This window comes from Strix aluco, chromosome 1 (assembly GCF_031877795.1).
Source record: "Strix aluco isolate bStrAlu1 chromosome 1, bStrAlu1.hap1, whole genome shotgun sequence".
In the NCBI taxonomy this organism is placed as follows: Eukaryota; Metazoa; Chordata; class Aves; order Strigiformes; family Strigidae; genus Strix; species Strix aluco.
In genome coordinates, this window is record NC_133931.1 from 80,234,220 (window position 1) to 80,261,273 (window position 27,054).

The 27,054-nt window shown below is 39.8% G+C and overlaps 1 protein-coding gene across 7 annotated transcripts in view; it reads right to left on the reverse strand.

The window, feature by feature from the left end:
* CTNND2 (catenin delta 2) overlaps positions 1 to 27,054 on the reverse strand; it is a 696,862-nt gene that overhangs the window by 413,613 nt on the left and 256,195 nt on the right. For all 7 annotated transcript variants that reach the window (XM_074826001.1, XM_074825966.1, XM_074825976.1 and 4 more), the window contains one exon: positions 8,515 to 8,627. In XM_074826001.1, the coding sequence (XP_074682102.1) occupies positions 8,515 to 8,627 (113 nt within the window). The remainder of the gene's footprint in view (positions 1 to 8,514; positions 8,628 to 27,054) is intronic.

Genomic DNA, 27,054 nt, shown 5'->3' on the forward strand with positions numbered 1-27,054 from the left:
TCTGTTTTACCATTTCCCAATAACACATGATAAGCTTTATACAAGATCTGGAAATATATCAGAGAGTACCATGTTTAGCATTGACGAAACATTCTTCATCAGTGTAGCTAGATTTGAGTTACCCCAACACGTTTGTATGCATGACCCACCTTTCATTTTAGTTTTCCCTACTCAAGACCCAACATCAATTTTGTACCTGTTTAGGGGTTTTTAAATGGAACTCCCATCAAAAAAGGCATAGTATAGACATGAATCAAGTGACACAAACAAATATCAACACGTCCAGTGCAACATTTTCCTTCTGCTCACCCTGGACTGAGGTATTGTAAGAGATGTTCAGTACTGGTTCCACTGACATCAGCACTGTACTTCAAAGGAACCATGCATCTCTGAAGCAAACTTTCTACTCTTTTCCACTTCCCAAGCTTTAGTTTGCACTTTGAAGTGGTCTCATAGCACACCAACTGAATTGTTTTCAGAAACTAACCTGCAAGAGGCTCTCCAGGAGCTTTACTTCAACTAACGGCAGGGAAATCCATGGGACCAAACTAAAGCCTGTTTTAAATCCCCTCAAAACGCATATAATATGAATGCTCTGTTCTCAGAACTGCATGTTTCCTTCTGCTGAGACCCAAGAATTGTGCTGCACTCCTACTAATGCAGACACAGCTATAAGCTAATGAGGTTTAAATAAGGAAAAAAAAAGTCTCCTTTCTCTGATTTCTCATTTGACTCAGTTTATCTACCTCTGAATGATTCTGCACCTTTACCAACACTGCTTTCCATGGTTTCTGCATAATACTTCTAAGAAAGAGGGAAATTATATATCTGTATTTACATCTTTTCTGTCAGCAGTTCCTGTTAAACAAAAAGCTCTCTGGTAAAACTTGGTGACTGGAAGACAGCATGTTTATTATGGATTTTGGGGGGACTTGGTTAACCTCCTTTTCACTAAGAAAAACCCTTTTTAGATGCTCTTGACTGCAAAAGAGAAAGTGAAATATTGAGGAAAATAATTTTTCTTTTTTGTCATATATTCACAAAGTGAAGAAGGAAATCACCTGTGAATAGACTCTGCCCTTAAAATGTACTGCTGTTAAACGTTTCTGAATTGTCATAGGGCCCCAAACTAGTCAGAACTTTAGGACGGATGTACATAGATCTTTTTCAAAGACAACTGAAAGGCTTCTATATAACTCCCATTTTTCCACACAACTTTTATTAGAGTAGAAAATAGAATCTTAGCATCTATTCAAAAAAATCTCAGGAAAAAACCCCACACCTCCTCCTCCAGACAACTAAAGGTTTATATCCCACTCTTCTTTAGCCCATGTATCTTCACAGCTGGGTCCTTGCTTTGTCACTTGGTCTTAGCCAACTGAAGAAAGTTTTGTGTTGATGCAAGTTTAGACAGCTGCACTTGGCCCTTAGAAATTTCATTCCATTACTCTGAGGTTTGGCTGGCTGCTCCCTCATGTTCACTGCAGACTGTGTACAAACTCATGTATCTTGCTGGTCCATATACAAACTGGAGATTTCCTGCTTTTGATTGTAATTCTGTAATTGCCTGCTGTACCCTGAATTCTCTGACATCTTCCCTTCTTGATTAAGTTTAGTTGCTCTTCAGGAGTGGAGCAATTTCTGCATCTTTCCAGAGGGTTCCACCTGACCTGGTCACTTAGAGCAACATAATATTGTTGTGAGATAATGGGGGGGGGGGGACGGGGACAAGGGGACACGGGGACACACAACAAAAAAAAATCTACAGAATGCTGTTTTACCACAGCTAAATATTCAGACTTGTAGAATCTGAGGGGCATTTTCAGAAACTCCCGTTTCCAAAAACCTGCTTGCTTTTATTGCCATTTTTTATTTTATTTCAGATAAACTTTTTGATTAATTCAGTTGACAAAAGTTCATCCAAGCACGACTTGTTAAGCTTTACACAATCCACAGTGAAGATGAGCAACAGCGTGTGACAAAACTTTAAGCTTATTTAGCTTCTGAACTACTGAGCAAACACACATTCCAGTATGAAATGTATTTCTGAGCTACAGCATTTGCTGTTAAAAGTTTGGTCAAAATCTTCTCTATCCACTGGTGAAATGCCAATCTTCTTCAAGAATCTGACTACATTTACAAGTACAAAAATTACACTTGGCATTCTCATAAGTAACGATATTGATCCTTTTTATTTCTGTTCAGAAATAATCACTGTGCATTTATTTCTTTTCAAAAGTTAACTTTCTAATTTACATTTAATGATTTTTTTTTTTAATTTTTGTTTTAAATTTAGAAGCTTTCCAGTAGCCCTTGGAGACATCACTGTAACCAAAGCAATGTGAACAAGTTTAACATGCTTAACTGATAACATGTTGAGTTGATGAACCACCACAATGCAGGCAAAAGAGTTTTCCAATAAAGATGGTGTATAAATTTGACTTGCAAGTTGCATTGTTTTCTAATTATAACTTGATCAAACTCTTTGCATAAAAACAACTGTCCTGCTCTCATAATATAATAGAAACGTATCTTTTTCTTTTGGCTCATATTTTGCTCTAGAGTCCACACTAATGATATACCTTTCAACTTTTTTTAATACCTACATCCACAGGCAAAAGTAAACCACACATTCATTAGTTTAGATTAGAAATTTTTTTCTGAAATACCTGAAGAATTTGAAGTAAAAAAATCCTAGAATTCTAATACAACTATTTTCCTAGTATTTATGTGGAAATAATAAAAAGCACAGAAAAACTTAGGTGGGAAGGGGAAGTCATGCTGTTCATACCTCCAAGGATGGACACTCTACAACCTCTCAGTGCAGTCTGTTCCAGTGTTTAACCAAACTCATGGTGAAAAATGTTTTCCTCACATCTTGTCAGAATTTTCCATGTTCCAATTTGTGTCTGTCACCTCTCATTCAATCACAATACCCCTCTGAGAAAAGTCTCACCCCATCTTCTCTACATCCTCCCACTACCTGGTTGTAGACAGAAGAAAGATGTCTCCTGACCCATTTCTTACTGCTAAAACCTCTTGTTTCATCAGCCTCTTCTCATACCCCATGTGCTCTCCAGCCTCCAACCTTCTTGGCAGCCCTGCACTGAACTTGCTCCAGCATGCTTACGTCTTTCTCGTACTGGGGAGCCCAAAACTGGATATGGTACTCAAGATGTAGCCTCATGAGTTTCAAATAGAAGGGATGAATCACTTGCCTTGATCTGCTGGCTACACTTTTGCTACTGCAGCCCAGGATGCAGCTGGCCTTCTTCACTGCAAGGACACACTGCTGACTCATGTTCAGTCTGTTGCTGAAGAGGTCCTGCAGGTCTTTTTCTGCAAAGATGTTTTCTATCTAGACACCCCCTGGCTGTGTTGTCACATCTGGTTAGTCCATCCTAGATGCAGGAATCTGCATTGCTTTCATTTATAAATTTCAACTTCTTAAGGTCCTACTTAGCCCATTTCTCCAGCCTATGCAGGTCTGTGGCAGCCTCACCTCTACTGAACTACTGATTTGTCAACCCCTAATATTAAATATCTACAAAACCTGTTATATATACTTCTACAATAAGTAGCCTAAATTAGATCTAATACCCACAGCTCTACAGGAAAGCTTCATAACTGCAGTGTTATTTACTTGACCGACACAGTGGAAATTGTCTACCTATTTCACAGTGCATTTCACCTCTCTCTTCAATGTTCTTGAAATGAAGGATCTTATGGGTTTATCAGTTGGACTTGCTAGATATTTTTTCAGGGAAGTTGCAAAAATTGTATCCTCCTAAGTAAAACATCAGTTTCCTCGGTAATAAAGTGTGAATAACTTCATGCATCTCCAAGAGAGAGAACTACGTTGAAGAAGGCATATAAAAAGCAGGTAAGCTTTCCATGCAATTCAGCAGATTAGATTATATTTTTGCTACCTGTAAAATACAGAAACTTTAGCATGTTGCTTAGGACACTCATGCACAAATACCGGTCTTTTTAGAAGACTGTCAACAGCAAATCCAAATCTCTTCTACTAATTTCAGTGGGGGATTGAAATTCAGTTGAGAAAAATTCTACTGCCTGACCAAATTACAAACTATATGTTCAAAGAAAAAGAGTAGGCTACGCTTGAGCCACATTCCTGAGTTCAAACCTAAGTTGCTCACATAAAACAGTGATAAAGAATGTGAAATAGAAACTTATTTCAAAGTTTTGAGGATTTACTAACAAGTCAGTACAGTTCTTCAATGAAGTCCAATGGATATTTGTTTGTGTAAAGACAGATTTCACATATGTTACATGTATATGCATGCAAGCTATTTTCTTGCTTGTTCGGTCTTTCCATTCTGTGGCACTATTTTGTCTGAATTCTTTCAAAAGAAAACATGAAAACATGTAACTGAGTCTTCAAAGTGCCTCAGAGATTTTGTTTTCATCTCTGGAAGGAAAACAAACACTCTTACTTTCATCAGCTTCTGTTTTGAGGAACTACATGATGTGGTCATGGGAAATTCAGAAATTTGAAATACATTAATTAAATTGTAAATTATCAGACTGAAGACCTCAAAGATATGCAGGCATCTACTGCCCTCCATGCAAAAGGGAGTGACAGACTGATGGATCTGGCCCAGAAGGAATAAGCACCTCAGCCAGAAGGATGGAGCAGTATAAAACATGACTTGGCTTCTTATGCAACGCGTGATGAAATTTTAACTCAGCAGTCTGAGTAATGAACTGCTCAGAGTTTGCCAACAGGGAAACATTGTGGCATGGAATAGTTCCCTAAGTTTTGTCCTACTTCATGGTCTAAGTATTTAATTCAGCTTTTTCAGAAGCCATTGATTCCTACTTCGATTCAAAGCCAAGAACCTGTTCCTGAAGAGAAGGCACTCAAGTTCTTTTGGTACAATTCCTAGTGCATATAGTCCCTACCCCTCTAAGAAATGACTACCGATCAAGGATATGACAAAGAAAATTTACTTCGGGTGTTTTGTTGAGGCCCAGCTGTGAGATAGGTAGGAACAGAAATGATGAACACTCTTAAGGCTCTGGTGTTTCCTCACATGTCGAAAATCAATTCTTCAAGGTTAATGAATGGTCCTGTGGAAGAACTGAACGTTTGTCCCTTCAGTTGGGCAAGGCTTGTCGTAATCAGAGTTCTGGATAGAGCAGCTGGTTCTGATTAATCCAATCTTTTCAGAAAATCTGCCACATTTACAGGCAAGGTACAGTACAGAGATACCACTTTGTATCACAGAAACTACGAATGCCAGATTCCTTCCTGGCTACTTAGACATGCCTCTCACCAGGCTTGATCAATCTGAGCTACAGAGCTACACCAGTGTAACATACAGTGACTCCCGTTATAGATCTAGGCTGCATAACTCTGTGCAGAGTTGCATTGTGCTGTGCGAATTCAACTCACATTACTTTCTGGATCTTGATTTCTGTGACAAGAAAAGGTTATATAGGAAGGCCTTAAGGACTGAAAATTGAGCCACATGGAGCTTCACGGTACAGTTGGATACACAAGTCCTTATGGGCCAAGCGTCAAATATGCAAGATGAGTACAGAAAGCAAAACTGTAACCAGAAATAACAGCCCTTTAGCATGTTCCTAAAAACCTGCTTTCAAGGGCACAATCTTAAGACATACAGAAAGACACCATGAAACTACTATCCCAAGGAAGTAAAGCAGAGTTCACCATGTAGGGCATTATAAGTACTTGTTATGTATATCTGCAGCTGTTTAAGATGTTAGACCAAGATATGGCAGAAAACACCACCGTAAGCTATTTTAGCCTGAATAAAATTGCAAATATGGATAGCTACTCCCTATATTAGTTTTAGATACTTGGGTACTAACAGACATAGGTAACAAATATTAACAAGAAAAATTCCTTTTATACTTTTTGAGTGAATTATTTCAAAGCAGCAAAAAACCCCCATCTAACTTCCCAATATTAAAATATGCTGATTACAATCAGTCCAATTTGATTATTCCTTGATAAGGAAAAGCATCTGAATAATACACCTACATGTCATCAGACAATGGTGACACCACTGGAGGATGTATATTCACTTCTACTGGAAACTTACAGGTAGGATTTCACTTCGAATAATGACAGTATTTAAAATAAATGCAATTGCTTTAAAGATTGGTTTAAAAAGCTCTTTACCAATAAAAGCTTAGTAATAACAGCTATAAATTCTGATTTTAGTTTGTGTTCCATCAGAAAAGCATGCTTAAAACAATTAATTAATTATTCAGTAGCAGAATAAAATAAAGATGGCAAAATCTTTAAATTACTCTGTATCAGCAAAAAACTTATTTTTAAAGCATTTACTATTTGCCTTGTCTTAAAGCAGGTATGTCTAATAAGTTTAGCTTCACAGGGGGTCAGATTTATGAAAAAAAAAAGTATTTTTAAGCAAGCTTTTTCTGCCCCCACAGACTCAAAAAGACTTCAAGTTAGATAGTTTTTTCTTAACATGTATTATTCCACAACAGAATTCTTTACCTTCCAAGTCTTTGTCTTGCTATACTATGTGAAAGGAATATTCTCAAATCTGGACGAGCACTGGAAAGTCAGCACAGAAGCCAGACTGATATTTGACTTCACTTAATATTTGTGTTAATTCTACTCTCTCCCACAATGATTTAGTATTTTTAAAACTAACATAAAACTCATTTAATATGTATGGAAGAAACAATGACCCAACACAAACAATATTAGATTATTATTGTTTTCCTTTTTAAATCACTTGACAAGTCTAAGAACAGCTATCTAATCATAATTTTTTTATGATATCTTCTGGACAGCACTATTTCAAGTATTTCTTAAAATGTTTTTAGTTGAAATGCTAGAAATTTTAAACTCTCATATGTAAAACATTTCTGGGCCAAATTACAGATGTCAAAAATTTGCGTGTAATCTCCTGTTATTCTCGGTACTAGTTTATTCCAGAGAGAGATTACTAGTCAAAATATTAAACTTCTTAAATAACTGGAGTCTCAAGAAACAGCCGAACGACATTGATACAACTGATGACTCAAAAGTATATTTACCAAAAGGAAAAAAGTTCACCAAAGAAACATTTCCTTCTAAACAAGAAGTTTCCCAACCTCCGTATCACTGTCCAGAATAATGCTAAAATAACAGTATTATTCAAACATAGCTCAATATTATTCAAACACAGATCAGATGATAGCTTTTCTGAAATGCAGTCATATTATACTTAAAATTTAAAGTGCTGGGGTGCAAATTTAAAGTGTACTTAAGGTGCAAATATAGCACTGTACTGCATTGCCAAATACTACCTACTCTGTGCTTAAATAATTCTAAGTAATATAGTTTCTCTCATGTTGATATAAGTCTAGCTGGTGGGGAAGATTATATAGAATAAAGTTAAGACTTCATCTTAGGGAGTTAATTCTCACTTGATTTATTAAGAATATTTATATTTGTCAGCTTCATGTACAGCTTCTGCTGAATCAATGAACGATTCCTCTGACATTGGCCCTTTTAATTGAACTGTTATATTCAGTATTTTTGTTGCTCTTCGGCATTCTACTGAATTATTATTTCCTACTTGTCATGGAAAACAACCATTTATTTCATTGAATTGTAGTCTGAATTGGTTAAACTGAGGAGTTTCTTCCAGGAGTGACAGATATTTTTTGTAATTTTTCCTACTAGCATCACACAAAACTTGGCACTAAGACTGGCATATCATACTTAATCTTACGTATTCAAAAGATATCACACAATACTTCCAATGATAGAAACAGAAGATATGTCTATAGAAGTTATTTTTTTCTTGATCCTTGAAACTCAAGTACTATCATCTTTCATTTATGAGGTTCACCTGAGAAAACAAAGAAACTAGTATCAAGAAGCTCAAACTACAAAATCTTTATTTGCACCAAACTGACAAAGATCAGCTTCCTTTTGTTACAGTTTCTTAAATAATCTCACCATCATCCAAACAATGTGCCAGAACAATTTCTTAAATTGAAGAAAGCCAATTTTAAAAAAAAGAGTGACTCATATTTTATCATTACAGTTTGATGTCAGGTCAGCAGCTTTAAGTAATTATCTCTAAAGCTTTTAATACCCTGAATGATGAAATTATGATAAAACAGGTTCACAAAACTTATTAATACATCTCTGAAATTATGAAACTAAAAAGCCCTTGCTGAAAACTACAGCTGTATTGGTAGTGAAAACAGGAGTTTTGCTGTTAATCCATTCAGACTACAGCAAATCAATTAATTCTGAATATGACTACTATTTTGTTACGGGACAAACCAGATACCAAATTGTATGAAATTAAGCCTTTTCTTGAAATTTTCCTTTTAAAAAGCAGATCAAAACGTGAATTTTCAAACGTGACTAAAATCTCATGCTCCCTGGTGTATAATTTTTTACAAGATGATGATCAATCTTGTTCTCAGTGGTAATTCATAACAGCAACAAAATTAATTACATTACAAAGAAATTAACAAGTCATACATTACCTAATGCTGCTCATGCTTCCAGTTTCTGATCCAAGCTTACATCTCTCCAGTTGGCTAGCTACAATCTGACGTTCAGCCTCAAGTTCTCGGGTCAGTCTCTCAAACTGTAGTTCCTGAAAAAATATTTTAAACCATTTGTTTTGACTTCTCAAGATTAAGAAGCAATTTCAGTACATAAAATTACAATTTCTGCAAGAACAGTTAATATATCTTATAGGAAAGCTTTTTTTTTTAAACCACATTCTCAGTTCAAATTCTTGTGGTAACAACTACTCATTCCTTCATCCACTCTAACAATATATGTTGTAGAACAAGACATTTTATCAGGAATGGAATTTTCAAATACATTAAACAATGTAGACGTACGTCAAAATCATTTATAGTTCACGTAGACCTCTTAGCAGCATACAAATGTGTTCTTAACAAGCTGATCTAAGTATGATCACAAACGGAAACAATTCGTATTACTTAAAAAAAAAGATGCAAAGTTCTGCAGATGATCATGTGGTAACAAAAGCTTTTGTACCCAAAAAGACAACCACCACAGCACACACTAGTGAAATAAACTAAATTGAAGGTGTGTTGTTATGGACTGAACACAGTTTAATTTCTGTGTTTAATGATGTGCAGAAGAGAAACTTGGGTAGTTTTGGACAAAAGGCATGTTAAAAATCTTACTGCTAATTGAATGTCTTTCCTTTTGTTCTGTTGAGGAAGACAAACCAGTCCCACCAGGTAAGATTTATCCACAGAGCTTAAAAATGTACTTCTGACAAGTTTTTATACACAAGAGATTATTTTTCTAATTAAAAAGAAAAAAGAAAAGCTAAACCAATAAAAGTAACATCCCCACTATTCCTTAAATAGCTACACTTCCCACATATGGTAACAGTAGTTTTATCAAATACAAAACTGAAACACTTTTAGAGAATTACGTTTGCTGTAAATTTGCCAGATGTTGCTGCCCTTTCATTTTGATCAGTTACATTTAGTCATTTTCACAGGTGAATAGAAACAGTGCTCTTGCCACTTTTCTTTCGGTTTGTTGAAGCCTGAAGGAGATATATTTTGAGAATCCACTTGTTAGTTTATTCCATATCCACACAAATGTACCCATTATCTCTTTCTCCCTCTTTTCTTTCAAAAAAGACCTCTCTGTGATGCAGAGGTATGGGACAGAGTCCCTTGAATAAGTCCCCAGCAATGTCTTGCCTAACAGAAAAAAAGCACTGGAAATTACTTGGGTCATGACTTACACCCACCAAGTGACACTGAAGAACATGGTATTTGAGAGAAGGGAAGAAATGGTAGGCGTAGAGAGAAGGATTCGAAAGTCTTCATCCTATCTGCTACCTAAAACCTCTGAACAAGAAGTCAAGGGTAAATGGAGGCATTAAACTTCTCAAATCTCTGAAATGAGCCAAACCGTAACTGTAATCAAAGCAGGAAACGGCTGGTGATTGTTCTACCTAATCCAGCTGTATCAGTCCTCTTTCCTTCTCTTGTTATGGGCATGGAATAACTTCTGTCCTGCACTATGAGTAAGGGGGAGGGGAAGTCCATGCAAGTTATGCACAGCACAAAACAGCTGGTGTATACTTAAATGGCCACTGACTATTTGACAAAGCCGACTTAATTCTGTATTCATTATTCCAAGCAACACTATCCAGAGCACAAGAACACCATCAAGAGTCAGATTGATATAAACAGCAAAACGTCACTGCTTACTGAATCTTAATAGTGCATTAGTAATCATAGTTAATAATATTCTCTGCACGTTTTTGTAGTACTCAGAAATGTCTTTTTCATTGTTGTAGGACTATTAAAAGCTACCTAATAATAACCACCTAATTCAGATATGCCTACTTCACAAAGAGCATTTGTCTCTCACCTCGTAGAATCAGTTGTCTGAATAGACTGTTGATCAACTTTCCAAGAGTTATTATTCAAATCCCGGACTTGTTTGCATAAAATAATACCCTTACTGCAGAAAGGATTGTAACAGAATTAGTAAAGTTTTGAAGAACGTAAAATCAAAGTGGTATAGTATTTGCTATAGCAGCATGCTTATATCAAAGCATGTAAGCACTGAGAAGCTTCACAGTATAAAATACCAAACAAAACCAAAGAGAGCATTAAGTTTACTTTCAAAATAAAAGCAAAAGCTTTAACAGCCATTCTGTTCCATTGCATTTTACTTGGTTCTATCACAACAATGTTATCAATGCTCATTTTGACACTTAGCATATGTTTTCATCCAGCCAGCTTCACTTCCCGCCACCCCCGGTGAGGCAGGTCAGACATGTTCTTTGCCATGCCAAGCAGAGGGCACTTTTTTACCTGCCTAGCGAGAAGATGCAGCTGTCCTCATAACATTACTAAGAGAACATTAAGAATCAAGGGCACGGGAGTTAATGCTCCTGACTGTCCATGCTGTCATTTGCCTTTTCCCAGACAGACAAAGTGTAGATCATTATGTTCTTTTACTCTAGTAGGTGTGCAAATGACCTCTCTCCAGCCCCCTTTTGTCCATGCTATCCCAAGTCAACTAAATACATAAATGCCCCCAAGCCTATTTTATTGAAATATTTTAGAAGTAAATACTATTTTGCGTTCTTCTTTTCTTCTACTATCTGGATTGTATGAGAATGAGACAAACAAGGAGGAAGACCAAGGTCCACCAAGGCCGGGTCATTCTGGACCAGGTATTAAAACCAGTTCTAAAAAGAACCCCAGAAGAGTCATTGTAGTGGGTGACTTCATTCTGAGGGGTATCGAAGGCCCAATATGCAGACCGGACCTGTTTCATAGGGAAGTCTGCTGCCTTCCTGGGGCCTGCGTCAAGGACCTCAAGGCAAAACTCCCCGCTCTAGTGAGACCTAAGGACTACTACCCTCTCCTGGTTTTTCAGGTAAGTAGCAATGACATTACCAGGAGAACTCCTAAAGCAATGAAGAGAGATTTCAGGTCCTTGGGGAAACTGATTAAGGGGTCAGGGGCACAAATTGTGTTCTCCTCCATCCCTACAGTTGCAGGGATGGATGAAGAAGAATACCGGAGAACTCAACAGATGAACTTGTGGCTCCAAGACTGGTGCTACTGTCAGGGCTTTGGATTTTTCAATCATGGGTTGGTATACAGGACGCCAGACCTTTTGGCATTAGATGAGATGCACCTGTCCCAGAGGGGGAAGAGGATCTTGGGGCAGGAGTTAGCTGGGCTCATTGACAGAGCTTTAAACTAGATTTGAAGGGGGAAGGGGGGGAAAACATCAGCCCATCTGAAGTGCATGTATACCAATGCACACAGCATGGGTAACAAACAGGAGGAGCTTGAAGCCATGATGAAACAGGAAAATTATGATGCTGTGGCTATTACAGAAACATGGTGGGATGTCTCCCATGACTGGAGTGCGCCTGTTGAGGGCTACAAGCTCTTTAGGAGGGACAGACAAGGAAGGAGAGGTGGTGGGGTGGCGCTGTATGTTAGGGACTGTTATGATTGCCTTGAGCACAAGTGTAGTAAAGACAGGGTAGAGTGTCTTTGCGTTAGAATCAGGGGGAAGGCCAACAGGGCAGATGTTGTAGTGGGAGTCTACTATAGGCCACCGACCCAGGACAGAGAGGTGGATGAAATATTCTACAGGCATTTAGGAGAAATCTCACGATCGCTTGCCCTTGTTCTTGTGGGAGACTTTAACTTCCCAGACATCTGCTGGAAATATAACACAGCAGAGCGGGACCAGTCCCAGAGATTCCTGGAATGTGTGGCAGATAACTTCCTGATGCAGCTGGCGAGTGAACCGACCAGAGAAGGTGTCCTGCTGGATCTCCTCTTTGTGAACAGAAAAGGACTGGTGGACGATGTGGCGGTCGGAGGACGACTAGGGCACAGCAATCATGAAATAAGAGAGTTCTCTATTCTTAGGGAGGCCAGGAGAGGCAGAAGCAGAACTGACATCCTGGACTTCAGAAAGGCTGACTTTGTCTTGTTTAGGCACCTGCTTGACAGGATCCCTTGGGAGATGATCCTGAAGGGTATAGGTGTCCAGGAAGGCAGGGCACTCTTTAAGAAGGAAGTGTTAATGGCTCAGGAGCAGGCAGTCCCCAGGTGCTGTAAGAGAAGCCGGCGACAGAGAAGACCACCCTGGCTGAACAGGGAGCTTTGGCTGCAGCTCAGGGAGAAAAGGAGAGTTTACAGCTTTTGGAAGAAGGGGCTAGCCACTCTCAATGATTACAAAGATGCTGTGAGGCTATGCAGGGCAGAAATCAGGAGGTCTAAAGCCCAGCTGGAAATTACCCTGGCTTCAGCAATCAAGGATAACAAGAAATGTTTCTGTAAGTATGTCAACAGCAAAAGAAAGACCAGGGAGAGCCTCCATCCCCTGCTAGACGCAGGAGGAAACATGGTAACAAGTGATACAGAGAAGGCTGAGGTCCTTAATGCCTTCTTTGCCTCAGTCTTTAATAGCAAGACTTGTTGTATTGAGGGAATCCAGCCTCCTCAGCCAGAGGACAGAGACTGGGAGAACGACCCCCCTGCAATCCAAGAGGAGACAGTCAGTGACCTACTGCATCACATAGACATACACAAGTCTACGGGACCTGATGGGATACAGCCGAGGGTGCTGAAGGAGCTGGCTGGGGTGCTCGCCAAGCCGCTTTCCATCATTTACCAGTAGTCCTGGCTGACCGGGGAGGTCCCAACAGATTGGAAATTGGCCAGTGTGATGCCCATATATAAGAAGGGTCGGAAGGATGATCTAGGAAATTACAGGCCTGTCAGCTTGACGTCGGTGCCCGGGAAGCTGATGGAGCAGCTCATCCTGAGTACCATCACACAACACATGCGGGACAACCAGATGATCAGGCCCAGTCAGCATGGGTTTATGAAAGGCAGGTCCTGCTTGACAAACCAGATCTCCTTCTACGACAGGGTGACCTGCTTATTGGATGAGGGAAAGGCTGTGGATGTTGTTTACCTTGACTTCAGTAAGGCCTTTGACACAATTTCCCACAGCATTCTCCTGGCAAAACTGGCTGCTCGAGGCTTGGATGGGCAAACGCTTTGCTGGGTAAAAAACTGGCTGGATGGCCGGGCCCAAAGAGTTGTGGTGAACGGAGTTAAATCCAGTCGGCGGCCGGTCATGAGTGGTGTCCCCCAGGGCTTGGTTTTGGGGCCACTCCTGTTTAACATCTTTATTGATGATCTAGACAAGGGGATCGAGTGCACCCTCAGTAAGTTTGCAGATGACACCAAGTTGGGTGGGAGTGTTGATCGGCTCGAGGGTAGGGAGGCTCTGCAGAGAGATCTGGACAGGCTGGAGCGATGGGCTAAGGCCAACTGGATGAGAGTTTCAGTAAGGCCAAATGCCGGGTGCTGCACTTGGGCCACAACAACCCCCAGCAGCGCTACAGGCTTGGGGAGGAGTGGCTGGAGAGCTGCCAGTCAGAGAGGGACCTGGGGGTGTTGACTGACAGCTGGCTGAACATGAGCCAGCAGTGTGCCCAGGTGGCCAAGAAGGCCAATGGCATCCTGGCTTGTATCAGAAATAGCGTGGCCAGCAGGGACAGGGAAGTGATCTTACCCCTGTACTTGGCACTGGGGAGGCCGCACCTCGATTACTGTGTTCAGTTTTGGGCCCCTCACTACAAAAAGGACATTGAATTACTTGAGCGTGTCTAGAGAAGGGCAACGAAGCTGGTGAAGGGTCTGGAGCACATGTGGTACGAGGAATGGCTGAGGGAACTGGGGTTGTTTAGTCTGGAGAAGAGGAGGCTGAGGGGAGACCTCACCGCCCTCTACAGCTACCTGAAAGGAGGTTGCAGAGAGCTGGGGATGAGTCTCTTTGACTAAGTAATAAGCGATAGGACAAGAGGGAATGACCTCAAGTTGCACCAGGGAAGGTTTAGACTGGATATTAGGAAGTATTTCTTTACAGAATGGGTTGTTAGGCGTTGGAATGGGCTGCCCAGGGAGGTGGTGGAGTCCCCATCCCTGGAGGTGTTTAAGAGTAGGGTCGACATAGCGCTGAGGGATATGGTGTAGTTGGGAACTGTCAGTGTTAGGTTGATGGTTGGACTAGATGATCTTCAAAGTCTTTTCCAACCTAGACGATTCTATGTTTCTGTATATTTTACATATTTTCTATGCTTCCTATTTTCAGTTCATCACTCTGGTTGACTACTCTCCAGACACTTCTACATTTTCCCAACTAACACCCTTGTGATTACTTTGTCTACAGAACATTTTTTGCTCATGATTTTAGTCTCCAAAAATATACATTTCTAGTCTTGACTCTGTCATTTATCTTTTTTTCCTACTTACTCCTTTCTGTCCTCTTCTGCATTCCATCTTTCATTTCTAGCATACTTCATGACTCACCCTCCACTAATCTCTTTCAGTCCTACTATACAAATTGCTACTCTAGCAAATCCCCTAAAATGATCAGTTTAAGCAGCCTCTCTTTCTCTCAGTAATGGGTCCCTTATTGAGGGACTCTGCTCTTCTTAAGATGTAGAAATGAATGTTTTCTGGTTTCACTGCTCACAGTATTTAAATTCTGCCCTGTAGAGATGACTGGAAAAGGACAGTTCTGTGTATGTTCCTCCTCAAGCAGGAACCAGAGATGTGCTGCATCACTTATGAAAAAAATAATCTTGCACTTCTAATGCATGAAAATGGCTAAATAGGCCAACAGTAACTTCATTACTAGCTTGATTTAACTGTTGTTATGTCTCCCTTAATTGTCTTCTGTCAGGTGCCATCAGAAGTTAGGGATGGAAGGAAGGACATGGCGGGGTCAATATGTGAAGGGGCAGAGGCAAACAAGAGGTAATGGCCTCAAGTTGTGCCAGGGAAGGTTTAGACTAGATATTAGGAAGTATTTCTTTACAGAACGGGTTGTTAGGTGTTGGAATGGGCTGCCCAGGGAGGTGGTGGAGTCCCCATCCCTGGAGGTGTTTAAGAGTCGGGTCGACATAGCGCTGAGGGATATGGTGTAGTTGGGAACTGTCAGTGTTAGTTAATGGTTGGACTAGATGATCTTCAAGGTCCTTTCCAACCTAGATGATTCTGTGATTCTGTGAATTATTACCTCAGAATTATCCTCTACGTTACATTTAACAAACTCTGTTAGGTATTCCCTCATGTGATGACAAAGGTGCAGGTCCACAGCATTGCCTTTGGAATGAAAGAAGAAAAGAAGAATTCAAGTAAGAGTCAGGAAAGTCTGCTATCCCTCCGTATCAAGAATTCTTGGCAGAAAACAAATTAATAAGCTTCCTTCTCTTTGTTCGAGAAGCAGTGAGAGTGACTAATATTTGAATAAATACATATGTTTAGCTTTCAAGCAGCTGTCACAGTGCAAGAAGACAGAAACTAGAAATAGTATTTGCTTACATTTTATAAAAATAACCACTGAATCTGACTCCATCATTTGTCTTATTTGTTCTGTTTACAATCATTTTTACCAGTTCATGCCGTGTTGTGTTATCTTCACAACCTTCTATTATTTATCTGAATCAAGCTAATCGGAACATCAAAATTAAAAACAAATTCCTACCCACTGATTATGCAAATCTGTTGTCAAGACAATTGCAGAATGAAGAACTGCAGAAACTACACTGCAACATCAAAATTAATTTAAGTAATGCCACATCAAGCGTAGCTTCATGGACTGTGCTACAAAGGGCAATGATGCCAAAACAAGTGCACATGCAAAGGCACTGCAAAGTGAAATGAGTAGTCTGACAGTCCTTAGCACTTAGCACCATAAAAGGTGTGGGAGTGGGAAGCCAACAGAAAGATTAGAGATAATCATGAGAGTAATCACTCAAGTGAGCAGCTGGGAAAGGGAGGAACTTAATGACAACTTTATCAAATTGTTTTGAAGTGATCAAAAGAGTATGTATCTGCTAGGGCCTGAAACAATTTGTGTTTAGAAGTGGTATTTGTCCATTACCATGAGGGTTTTCTGTAAAAAAATATTCATTATTCCATAGACAGCAATTGTATGTATTTGCCTTTTCAGTACGAGATTTACATTTTATCTACCCTCTGCAGCCACCAAAACTTCAAGCATTAAATAAGACTTGAGTGAGGTCATACGTTTCACAGTGGTCCAGAAACTGAATAAGCCTGATGGAAATCTTCACAGCCTTTGCACAGATTATGAACTCCTGAGCTCAGGGCACACCACGTAAGAGGGTATTTGGTTATTTTTATGCTTTGTATCTGCTGGGTGGTCTGTACTGACCCATTTGAATGTTGAGAGGGGTAAAACAGGTCAAAAGAAATTTGGCTGATATTCAGAGCTGATCTCACTCTACTCTGTCCTTTACAATCTTAAAGTAATCCTTCAATCCTTTTACAGAGAGATGTGTATTGATGCTGAGGCAAGACACAGCAAAAACAGTAGAGCAGCTGATACAACAAAAAAAAAAAAAAAAAATCTAAATTTAGGCTGAACAGCCTTGCAGATTTATTGAATTCCCAAGAATCTTAAGGTCATAACATTAAAAGAGGAAAAGTGTTTAGCTTTTGACTGTAAATATGCTACACAAAAACAAATTGGTGCAACAATCATTTGAATCTTCAAATACAGACAAATAACAGCACTGAGGTAAGTCTGGGAATCCCTGGTGAGATGAATAGAGAAAGCCTGATTACAGCTACACAAACAAATAAATCGTCTCCTGGATTGAAGACTACCATAGGAGTATCTCAGAAACCACAGAACTTCCTAAAGTACATAGGCTGTAGAAATGTACAACGTTGTCTCTGTCCTTTTGTAAACCATTAAACAAGAAAAACTGTACCTCAATTAATGTCACAAGTATTATGTGTATACTGCTGTGCACATCCTATTGGCATCATGCATAATTCCATATCCTGCATATCTATAAATGTCATTACTTACAGTGGTGTTGGCAACAAACTATTCTTAACCTATCGCACCAGACACACATGAGCAGCTAAAATTGGGGCACATACTTCCTGAGGAAAACAGCAAGATCTAGGGTAGTTTAACTTGGTGATAATCTAGCGACAGCATCAGACACAAACCAAACCTGACAGCCCATCTTATAACTAGAAGGAAAACAAAATGTCTTGATGCTTTCAAACAGAATAAAACCATCACTAGTAATGCCCCTAACCATCTGACACTGAATGTTGTTCAGAAGCTTCAAAATTAGGCTTCAGAATGTACTATTTGTTTCCTCTAGCTTCTCTACTTTCTCCATTCTTAGCCTGTGTTTTTACTTGTACTGTTCTTATCCTTTTTCAGTGGATTGTTTCATTCTTCCCTTTCACTGAATAACATGGCAGTGAGGGAAAAAGCTCACAACAAGGTAATAATCAGATGCGCAGAGAGGTGGCAAATTCAGAAACTCAGTGGTGGATAAGTTGTTGCAGGATCTTAATGGGGGCCAAAAAAAATTAAGATTAAAAACTCCCACTTGTTAATAGCTATGACTGCACGTATATGCAACTGCAAGTTTCCCAGTTTCCAGGTAACAACAACCTAAAGGAAGCAATTCATATGTTGGAGAACTACCATTCAGAGGAACCCTGACAAGTTAGTGGAACAGGCCAACAATAGTGTCATGAAGTTCAAGAAAGAAAAATGAGAAGTCTTGCACTGAGGGTGGAATCCCACATAACAGTAGAGCATCTCCATAGAAAGGACCTGGTGGTCTGGAGGACTCAGCAGTGCATTCCTGTGGTGATGATGGCCAACCACTCATTTCACTGCACTAGCAAGAGAGCCGCTAACAAACAAGCAAGTAATTATTCCCTTTTATTTGTACTCCTGAAGCTGCATTCTGAGTACAGTGCCTGGTTTTGCATCACCAGGCCAAGAGACATGACAAGATTTTGAAGCAAGACCACCAGAGGGCAACAAAGATAGCTAGAAGATTGAAGCACATGTCCTACAAGAAGCAGCTGAAGAAATTAGGTTTGTTTAGCATGGAGAAGAGAAGGTCTAGGGAGGATCTAATTGCAGACTTCTACTTCTTAATGGGGGATTATAGTGAAGACATCACAAGGCTCTTGTCAGAGGTATTCAGCAAACAAAGGCAACAGTCACAAGTCACAATGAAGTAAATTCTGGTCGGATATAAGGAAAAAACCCACAGACAACAAAAAAAAAGCCCAAACTCCCAAACCAAACAAGACTGCAAGGGTGGTTAAACACAGGAACAGGTTGCCCAAGGAGGCTGTAGGATCTCCATGCTTGGCGATTTTGGAACTCAACTGCACATCTGACCTAACATTGAAGCTAGATCTGCTTAGAGTAGACCTCCAGGGGTCTCTTTGAACCTAGCTTTTCCATGATCCCAGAACTGATGAATTCTGGAAACTTTGCCAAGGTGCTATGCCAATGTGTATTATGGATTAGAGATCAGTGGCTATCAAACTTTCTGATCATCATCATGCTTAAAGACACATCTGACTTGATGTCAAGTGCTAGTATTTTATCAGCCTGAACCTGTATTTCTCTAGCTTATTCCCTCACCTGATCTGAGGGTTTTAGCAATCCCATGATTCTTTACAAGAGATTAGCATGGCATCTGTGCTATTATGCATATGGATTATTTATGGGGTAAAGAACTAGTTTGGTTGATTATGGTGTTTAAAAATAAATTATTCCTTCTTTTTCATGTAAGATTACTTCAGAAAGTCCTTTTCATGCCTTTAACAACTTTTACAGAAATCAGACCCTATTTTATTTTCTATTTTTAGGACCCTGATACAAACAAGGTCACAACTGCTTTCAGTTGCATGTTTCAGCTCTCCAGGCACACTGCCCTGTTCCTCTGTGAGTTACAGGCAAGCCTTGCTCTCTGAAGGCACCCTGCCCAATTGCCTGGACTTCTGTTCCTAGGGAAATTGTATTATTTCTTCTCCAGCACAATCACCAAAGTTATTCAAATTATCTCCATTTTTCTGTTACAAATTGCCTGGCCCTTTTTTATCCCATTTTTTCTTCTCTCTGTTTTGTATTCAGCTTTAGCCTTTTAGCTCACTCATTTCTTCTCCTCACTAGTTTTTGCATCCTTTGCCAACGTTCCCAATGGTTTATCACCTACTGTGATTCCTGTGCTATTCCACTTCTTCCCATGCAAACTACTTCAGTCCCCAAAGTAATAAAGTGGAAGTAAAAACCTTGGAGTGTTAGGACAGCATTAGAACTACTAAGAGCTTTCTAATCTCATAGTTTTGCTGCTCCACCCTCTGCAGCAGCAATTTAAGGTAGACTTAAGATAAACTTTCTAACTCACTAGCTTTAACTTGCTTTAGGGCTTATTGTTATTAATTGTAAAGCTCAATGTGGGAGCAAAACAAAACCTCAGAGATGGTGGATCTTCTCCAAGGAGAGGAAGAGAAACGGAGCTAGAGTTTAGTAACAGACCCCGACTCTAAAGTGTTACACTGGCCCAAGCTTGTGATTCTTGTCTACTTCTCAGTTGTCCTGGCACAAAGATTTGCTACGTTTAAGTGGAAAAGAGTAATTCCATTTACAGTAGGAGTTTCTGGAGCCTGACTTTGCAGCAAATCTAATTATCAGACAGAACTGTGGACTGATACCTTTTATCTTGATCTTCCAATACATTATCTGTAGGGTAATTCTGTTCTGAAAAGAGCAACACAGTCCTGTTGCAGCTGGAAGATGCTTTATTATGATGTAAAAAATATTTGTATGGCTTAAAGACATGTAAAAGCTAAGAAAGTGAAACAATGTGGCTTCCAAAAGTGAAACTTCTAAAAATGTTCTAGACATTGAAGCACTAAGAAAATATTTTTTGATTCTGACAACATACTCAGCTTCTAGTCTCCCTTTCTTCTCTGATCTGATCTGAAGTCTGATGGGCATTATGCCAAGATGCTAGCAATAGCTACAGAGGTGTCAGTATACACACCACCATATGTGGATACCAATAACACACAACACTTTTTGTGCAGTCTATCTACATGTTCAGAGTTCTAAAGTCTTCTCGAGCATTTTATTCATGGGGTTCTCCAGTTCCCTCTTTATACATCTCTAAACTAGTTTTCCCTTCCAGAGTTTCGAAGGTACACGTCATCCTAGGTATTGCATACAGATGGAGAGCCAGTGTTATAAAACATTAGCTTTACACTTGTCCATAATGGCCTAAGAGATTAGAGACATCTAGTCCTTTCCTCTTCCCCTTCTTCCATTGGAGAAATTATTCTGGTGAGCAATTTTCTCCTTTGATTTTTCTTGCCTTGTAAGAGAGACTGATTTCTCAATCCATACACAGACTGTCAGTGCAGCATATCCAAGAACAGACTCCATAATTTGCAATTATCCTTGAATCTCTGAATTAATTAGGATACTAGATCTGAATATTGCCATGAGTAGCTATTAAAGAGCTAGTCATTAGCATGTTAGTAAGAGATTCAAAAGTTATCTAACAAAGCAAGATGGGCTTACTTTTTTTTTAGGGCCACCTACTGCATACAAATTAATACCTACAGGATTTTGGTTTTTCTTGTCTCACAACTAACAACACAGAAGCTTGATTTTTGCATACTTGCAAGACTCAGTTTGCTACACTAACTGAATGTGGATGGACTTTCAAATAAATAGAGGATTACAAAGAAACTGTAAGAAAGTTCAACACAAATACAGGGATGTTCGTAAAAAAAAATCTAGTATTGTAGCAGACAGTACATTGATTAGTCAAATAATTCACTTATTTCTACTACTATTAGGTATTAAGGAAAAAAACAAGCTTTCAAACAGCATGGGCTAAAAATTTTGAACTCAAGGACTGCAAACCCTTGAGGTTTGCATATTTTCTCTCACTGATGATTCTGTGGCAGTAGCAGTCAATTTTAATAGCCCAAACTATGTTTTGAATCTTTCCTGTTTTATTACATCTTTTATTACAAAGAAAAGAACTAGTAAAATAATTAGGCAATTCATTCCTTTTCTAGCTACCCTCCAGAAACACCACAGATTCAGGAAATTCCCAACAGATTCATATTGTTTCTTATGAAAAAGAAAAGCAATTAGTAATGAAAATGTTAGTTTTAAGGAGTATCATTATGATCTTATTCTCCTAATTTCTGGTATGAATAGCTCATCTTTTGAACAAAGTAAAAAGGTTTTCATAATGAAATTACAGTCTAAAAATTACCTGTTTTAAAACAGATAGGTAAGGAACATGCAGTTCAAGATAACATCTGTAGTATGGGCAAAGATAGGGAAAGAGCTTAGAATCAAATTAAATAAACAATCTCACTGAATAAAAAGAACTTGTATGGGTTGACATATTGGTTGACACAGTATGGAGTTGGCAGTACTGGCAGTCCATCAAGATAGAGACATAATTTGAAAGAAGAGTACTAAATGCAATACTTCTGGGAGTCTTCAATTACCCCTGTAGTTTGTACAGTCAAAAAAAAAGGTGACAGAAAGACAAAGCACATAGACTGAATTTTGGATACTGTCATAGACAGCTGCTTAGGATGTCCACAAGAAAAGATGCAATTCTTGACTTGGTCTCAGGTAATACAAAAAAGATGGTTTGACATCTTGCAACAGAGAAACCACTCTAAGTGACCTTTCTGTGCTCAGATCCAACATCCCTACTACAGAAGGCAGAAAATCTGCCAGTTATGACCCACATAAAAAGAGAAAATAGGTAACAAAAAAGAAAAAAGTTTGTTTAAAGCTAAGAGTTAAGTCCTCATAGGCAGTATAGAAACTACCTGATGCCCCTACATTGGAAGCTCAGACCCAATGCAGTGTGTCAAGAAAAGCTTAAGACATAACAAGAAGTTAACACAGTTAAATAGGAGGGCAAATGAAGCCATTAGGAACAAAAACGCTCTTTCTGAAAGTTGAAATCATCTTCAAATAAAGAAAGTAAAGGACCACAAATGCTGACAGGTTAAATATAAAAACAGAAGACAGCCCAGGATGGTTCTAAGGGACAAATGGCCAAAGGCATCAACGCAAACAACAAACCTTTCTTCAAATGCATCAGGAGCAAGAAGCTGTCTGGAGAGTCTGTAGAGCCACTGGGTGATCAGGATATAAAAAGGTTCACTGAAGAGAAACTAAATGAATTCTTCAGAAAGGTTTTTGCTATTTCATGGGAAATTCCCATGCTAAGAACTCACTGAGGGACTCTTATCAGAGGACCTGCCTGAAATTGAAGTGACTGTAGAACAGGTCGTGAAACAAACTGACAAAACAAACAGTAACAAATTGGAAGATCAGATGGTTATTTGCTCAAGTGTTCTGAAGGAACTAAAAAATACATAGCTTAAAAAATACATAGATGCAGTACCTGAGAACAGAAAGACATCGAACACAATGCCAGTTTCCAGGGAGATCTATAAGACTACAGAGCAGCAAGCCAGACAGTTGTATCAGGTAAATTAGTGGAGCCTGTAACATGGAACAGAATTAACGGACACTGACATAAACATGAACTACTTATCCAGAAGGTTTCTGCATGGATAAGTACTTTCTTAAATAGGAGGTCAAAACTAGAAATAATAGGTAAATTCCCACAGTTGAAGGTGTCCACCAGTGACGTTCTGGTTCTGTGTTCTGTACTGTTCAATACATATATAAATGACTTGAAACAAGGGGTGAACAACAGGGTGACCAAGTTTGGCAACAATACAAAATTATGCAGGACAGTCAGGCTGAAGGTTGTCAACAGAGAATTTTAGAAGGATGTTTTCACAGCCTGAAAAAGCAGGAAATAAAGTGTGAGATTAAATTCCCTGTAGATAAGCAGAACGTGATCCTCATGGACCATAACCAAAGCCTAACTTCACACGCCCTTCAACTCCCTGGAAATGCTCCCATGAGTTGCATACTTTCTCCCAGAAACATAAGGCTGACTGGTCTGTAGTTTCCTGGATGTATCTTTCTGCCCTTTTTGTAGATGACTCTAGTATTTCTTCTTTTCCAGATATATGGGATTTCCCCTTACTTCCATGACCCTTCAAAGATGTTAAGGAGTAGTTTTGTGATGATACCAGCTAACTCTCCCAGCACCCTCAGTTGCATCTTATAGTTGTACCTGTCCAGTTTGTATAGATGGTCTCTCACTTCACACACACACACCACCCTACCCCCACCCCCCCCCCTACTATCAGTGGTTTGCCATTTGCTTCATCATTGCTTCTTGACATAAGAGTTTTGGGGCCTGACATCACCTGTGAAGACAGGTTGAGTACCTCACCCTTTCCTGTCATTTTTGACAAACTTGCTGGTCCTGTTCAGCAGCAGGCCTACATCTTTCTTGTACTTCTGCTTCCTACTAACATACCTGCAGAAACTTCTATGTTATTCTTTTTCTCTCTTGCTGGTTTGGGCTCCTGCTGAGCTTTTGCCTTCCTAATTGCATCTCTGCACACTAAAGCAGTATTTCTGTATTGCTTTTGGGGAGTTTGCCCCCTTTTACACTGCTCTGGTGCTCCTTTTTTTCATTTGAGCTCTCTTTGTAGCTCAGTGTTTTTCCAACTGATTTCTTTTCACGTCTCCTCCTTTTTCTGCTCAAGCCCCTTGGCCTTTACACTTCTACAGTCGCTGCAGCCAGCACTGCTGTTGACATTCATGTCTTCAAACACGTCTCTATTAGTAAGAATTCAGTCCACAAGAGCACTGTTCCTAGTTGTCCCATCCACAGACTGTGCTACGAAGCTGTTCTCAACACACCTGGAAATCTCCCAGATTGCTTACACACTACTATGTTGCTTTCCCAGTAAATACCAGGATGGTTGAACTCCCTTTTGAGAACTGAGGCCTGCAGGCCTGAGGCCTCTTGGAGGTAAATGAAGAAGGCTTCATTCGTCTCTTCTTCCTGATCCAGGTCTGTAGCAGACACCATGAGGTCTCTCATGGCTCTGACTTTGACCCAAAAGCACTCTACAGCCCACAGCTTATCTCTGTTTATTAAAACTGTTCTTTTACACAGAGAACAACCTTTTCTTCTCTTTTACCCATCTTCGACACTTTCTGTCTTTCCTTACAGTCTTAAACTGTCCATTGCAGGACTCCAGACACATGAGCTATCCCACTACATTACTGTAATCCCAATGACATTGAACTTCATTTCTTCTGTTTTCTTCCCCGGAGTGTGAGGGTTGGTGCACAGGCACTTGAGATGATGTGCCATCTGCTCCTTGTCTCTGAGGGGAGTGTGGTAGCCTCCCCTACAGCTCTGCTCCACACATGCTTTCACCTTGTCCTTTCCAGCCTTGATTATCTCCACTCTGCTTTAACCCTCATTTAAAGCCCACTTCATTGTGCCCCAATCTACTGGCAAAGGCACCCTTGCGCTCCTTTGAAAAGTGGATCTCTTCGCTCAGTAGATCGTAGTCCCTTGATCACGGAAGGAGAAAGACTGTCAGTTGCACCAGCTACACAGCTAGGTGTTGACCCAAATGATATGCTTGCTTCTGCCTGCACCCTTCCCTGGCAAGACTGAGGAAAAAATAACCTGAGCACTTGTCTCCTTTAATCTCAAAGACTCTGCAGCCCTGGTTAATTTCTTCCAGATCATATTTTGCAGTATCATTGTTGCCCACTTGGAAGAGTAACAAGTCCTTGCACTTGATGAGTCTTGGTTGTCTATTTGTGCAGGACTTTGGCTGTATTTTGATTCCAGGCAAGCAGCAAATTTCACATGACTTTGCATCACATCAGCAGACACGCACCCTCAGTTTACCACAGAAGGGAGTCTCCTGCTATTAATACTCAGTACTCCTTTTCCCTGACAAGTTAGACATGTTGAGCTGTTGGCTTGGTTGTCTCTTACAGGCTAATGTGTTCATCCTTCCAGTTTATTCCCAGAACTCCATATCTGTTCTCTGCTGAACTTTTCCAGATGAGGGGAGAGCTTCTGCCTTGCTGCCGTGAGTCACAAGGCTTCCAGGTGCCTTGTTCTGTGCACTGCTATTCCTTCCCTGTTTAAGCTTGCTTCTGTTCTTCTCTTGTCTGCACACTGAGGCCTTGGCCCTTGCCCCTGCAGCATCACTGCTTGACATGTTAGTAGTCTTCTGTTCACTCCCCCTGCTGCAGCATAAACTCCCTGCAGGTCCTATGCCTGCCAGCTTCATGGTCTATCAGGCAGCAAGTCCCACATGTGAGATCCCCACCCTGCTCAGCCCAGCGAGGAGTACCAGGCCCTCCCCACTGTCCCTTACCCAAATGGCCACATCTCCCCCACAGGAGCTCTGGCTGGTCAATGCCTCTGTCATCCTGGGAACAGCCCTGTGGACTGCCACAGGAGTGTCCTGTCACTACCATTGTCACTACAAACGCCCACAGTCTTATGCCACTGAAAAATTCATGGTCTGCTAGCATCTGGAAAACTGTGTGAAGTTCTGCTCTTCCCATGTCTGATATTATGTGGCAGAACTGGTAAGATAGAAAAAAAAAAGGACTACAAGGACAATCAAAGGTATGAAATGAATTCTGTACAAGGAACAATGTCTTCAGTCTGGAAAAGAGACAGTTTAAAGGAAGACATGCAGAGGTCAACAAAATCCCACATGGCATAGTCACTAGCTCTCCCAAAACAAAAGTTGGACATAACAAACAAAGCAAGTAAGAGCCAGACTTGAGAACAGATGAAAGAAGATAGCTCTTTATGTAACAGCATGCTTTTGATGGTTAATAAGCACCTCATAACTTCATTGGGTTGTGGAAATCTGAAAACAGGTGGCTTTTGAGTATTAGGAGACAGTATAACATATTCTTGCCCTGTTCTTTCTCTTTCTTCAGCATATACTTAATGGTCACTAGTGGAGACAAGCTGTCCAACCAACAATGGCCATTCTCATTAGTAAAACACACATTTGTTGCCACAAAACATGAACCAGAAAACATAATGAATCAGGTTTTTTATACAAAACCAGATTTTCATCCATAAAACATCCAGATTAGGAATCTGGACCATACTTTCAATAAAACACAAAATAGTTTCACTACTGAGTCCTCAAATACACAAACAAAAAGACTCCTAGATTTGCACTACTCATTCTAAGTAAAACAGTGACTAGAACAAAAGAGTGAAATATACTGGACTGGATTGTGGTTATGGCTCTGGGAGATCAAACACACAATCAACACTTGCTGCACTCCAGAGTTATCATGCTTCACTAAAATAATGGTGTTGCTTCTGCAATTACAGGACAGATTTCAGTTCAAAAACTAGTCAGTTGCCGCCAAAACGCTGTTCAGGAAACTGTCAATAGATTAAAATGGACAGAAGCATATCTACAGGGATGTTCCTCACAGGAGGGATATCAGAGTTACTGCTATGATACAATTATAAACTAAGAGAGCCATAGGAATCATTGTTACTTTCACTGAATCAGGGGAAAGAAGAGAGGAAAAAGAGAGAGAGTAAAAATAATGAATGCATTAACTTGTTCCATAACTGCAATCAGGATATTTCATTGACATTACTGTGGAAGTAACCTGAAATTCAAGCCTTTATTACAGTAAAACACAGCAATCAAAACTGTGTCTATCCC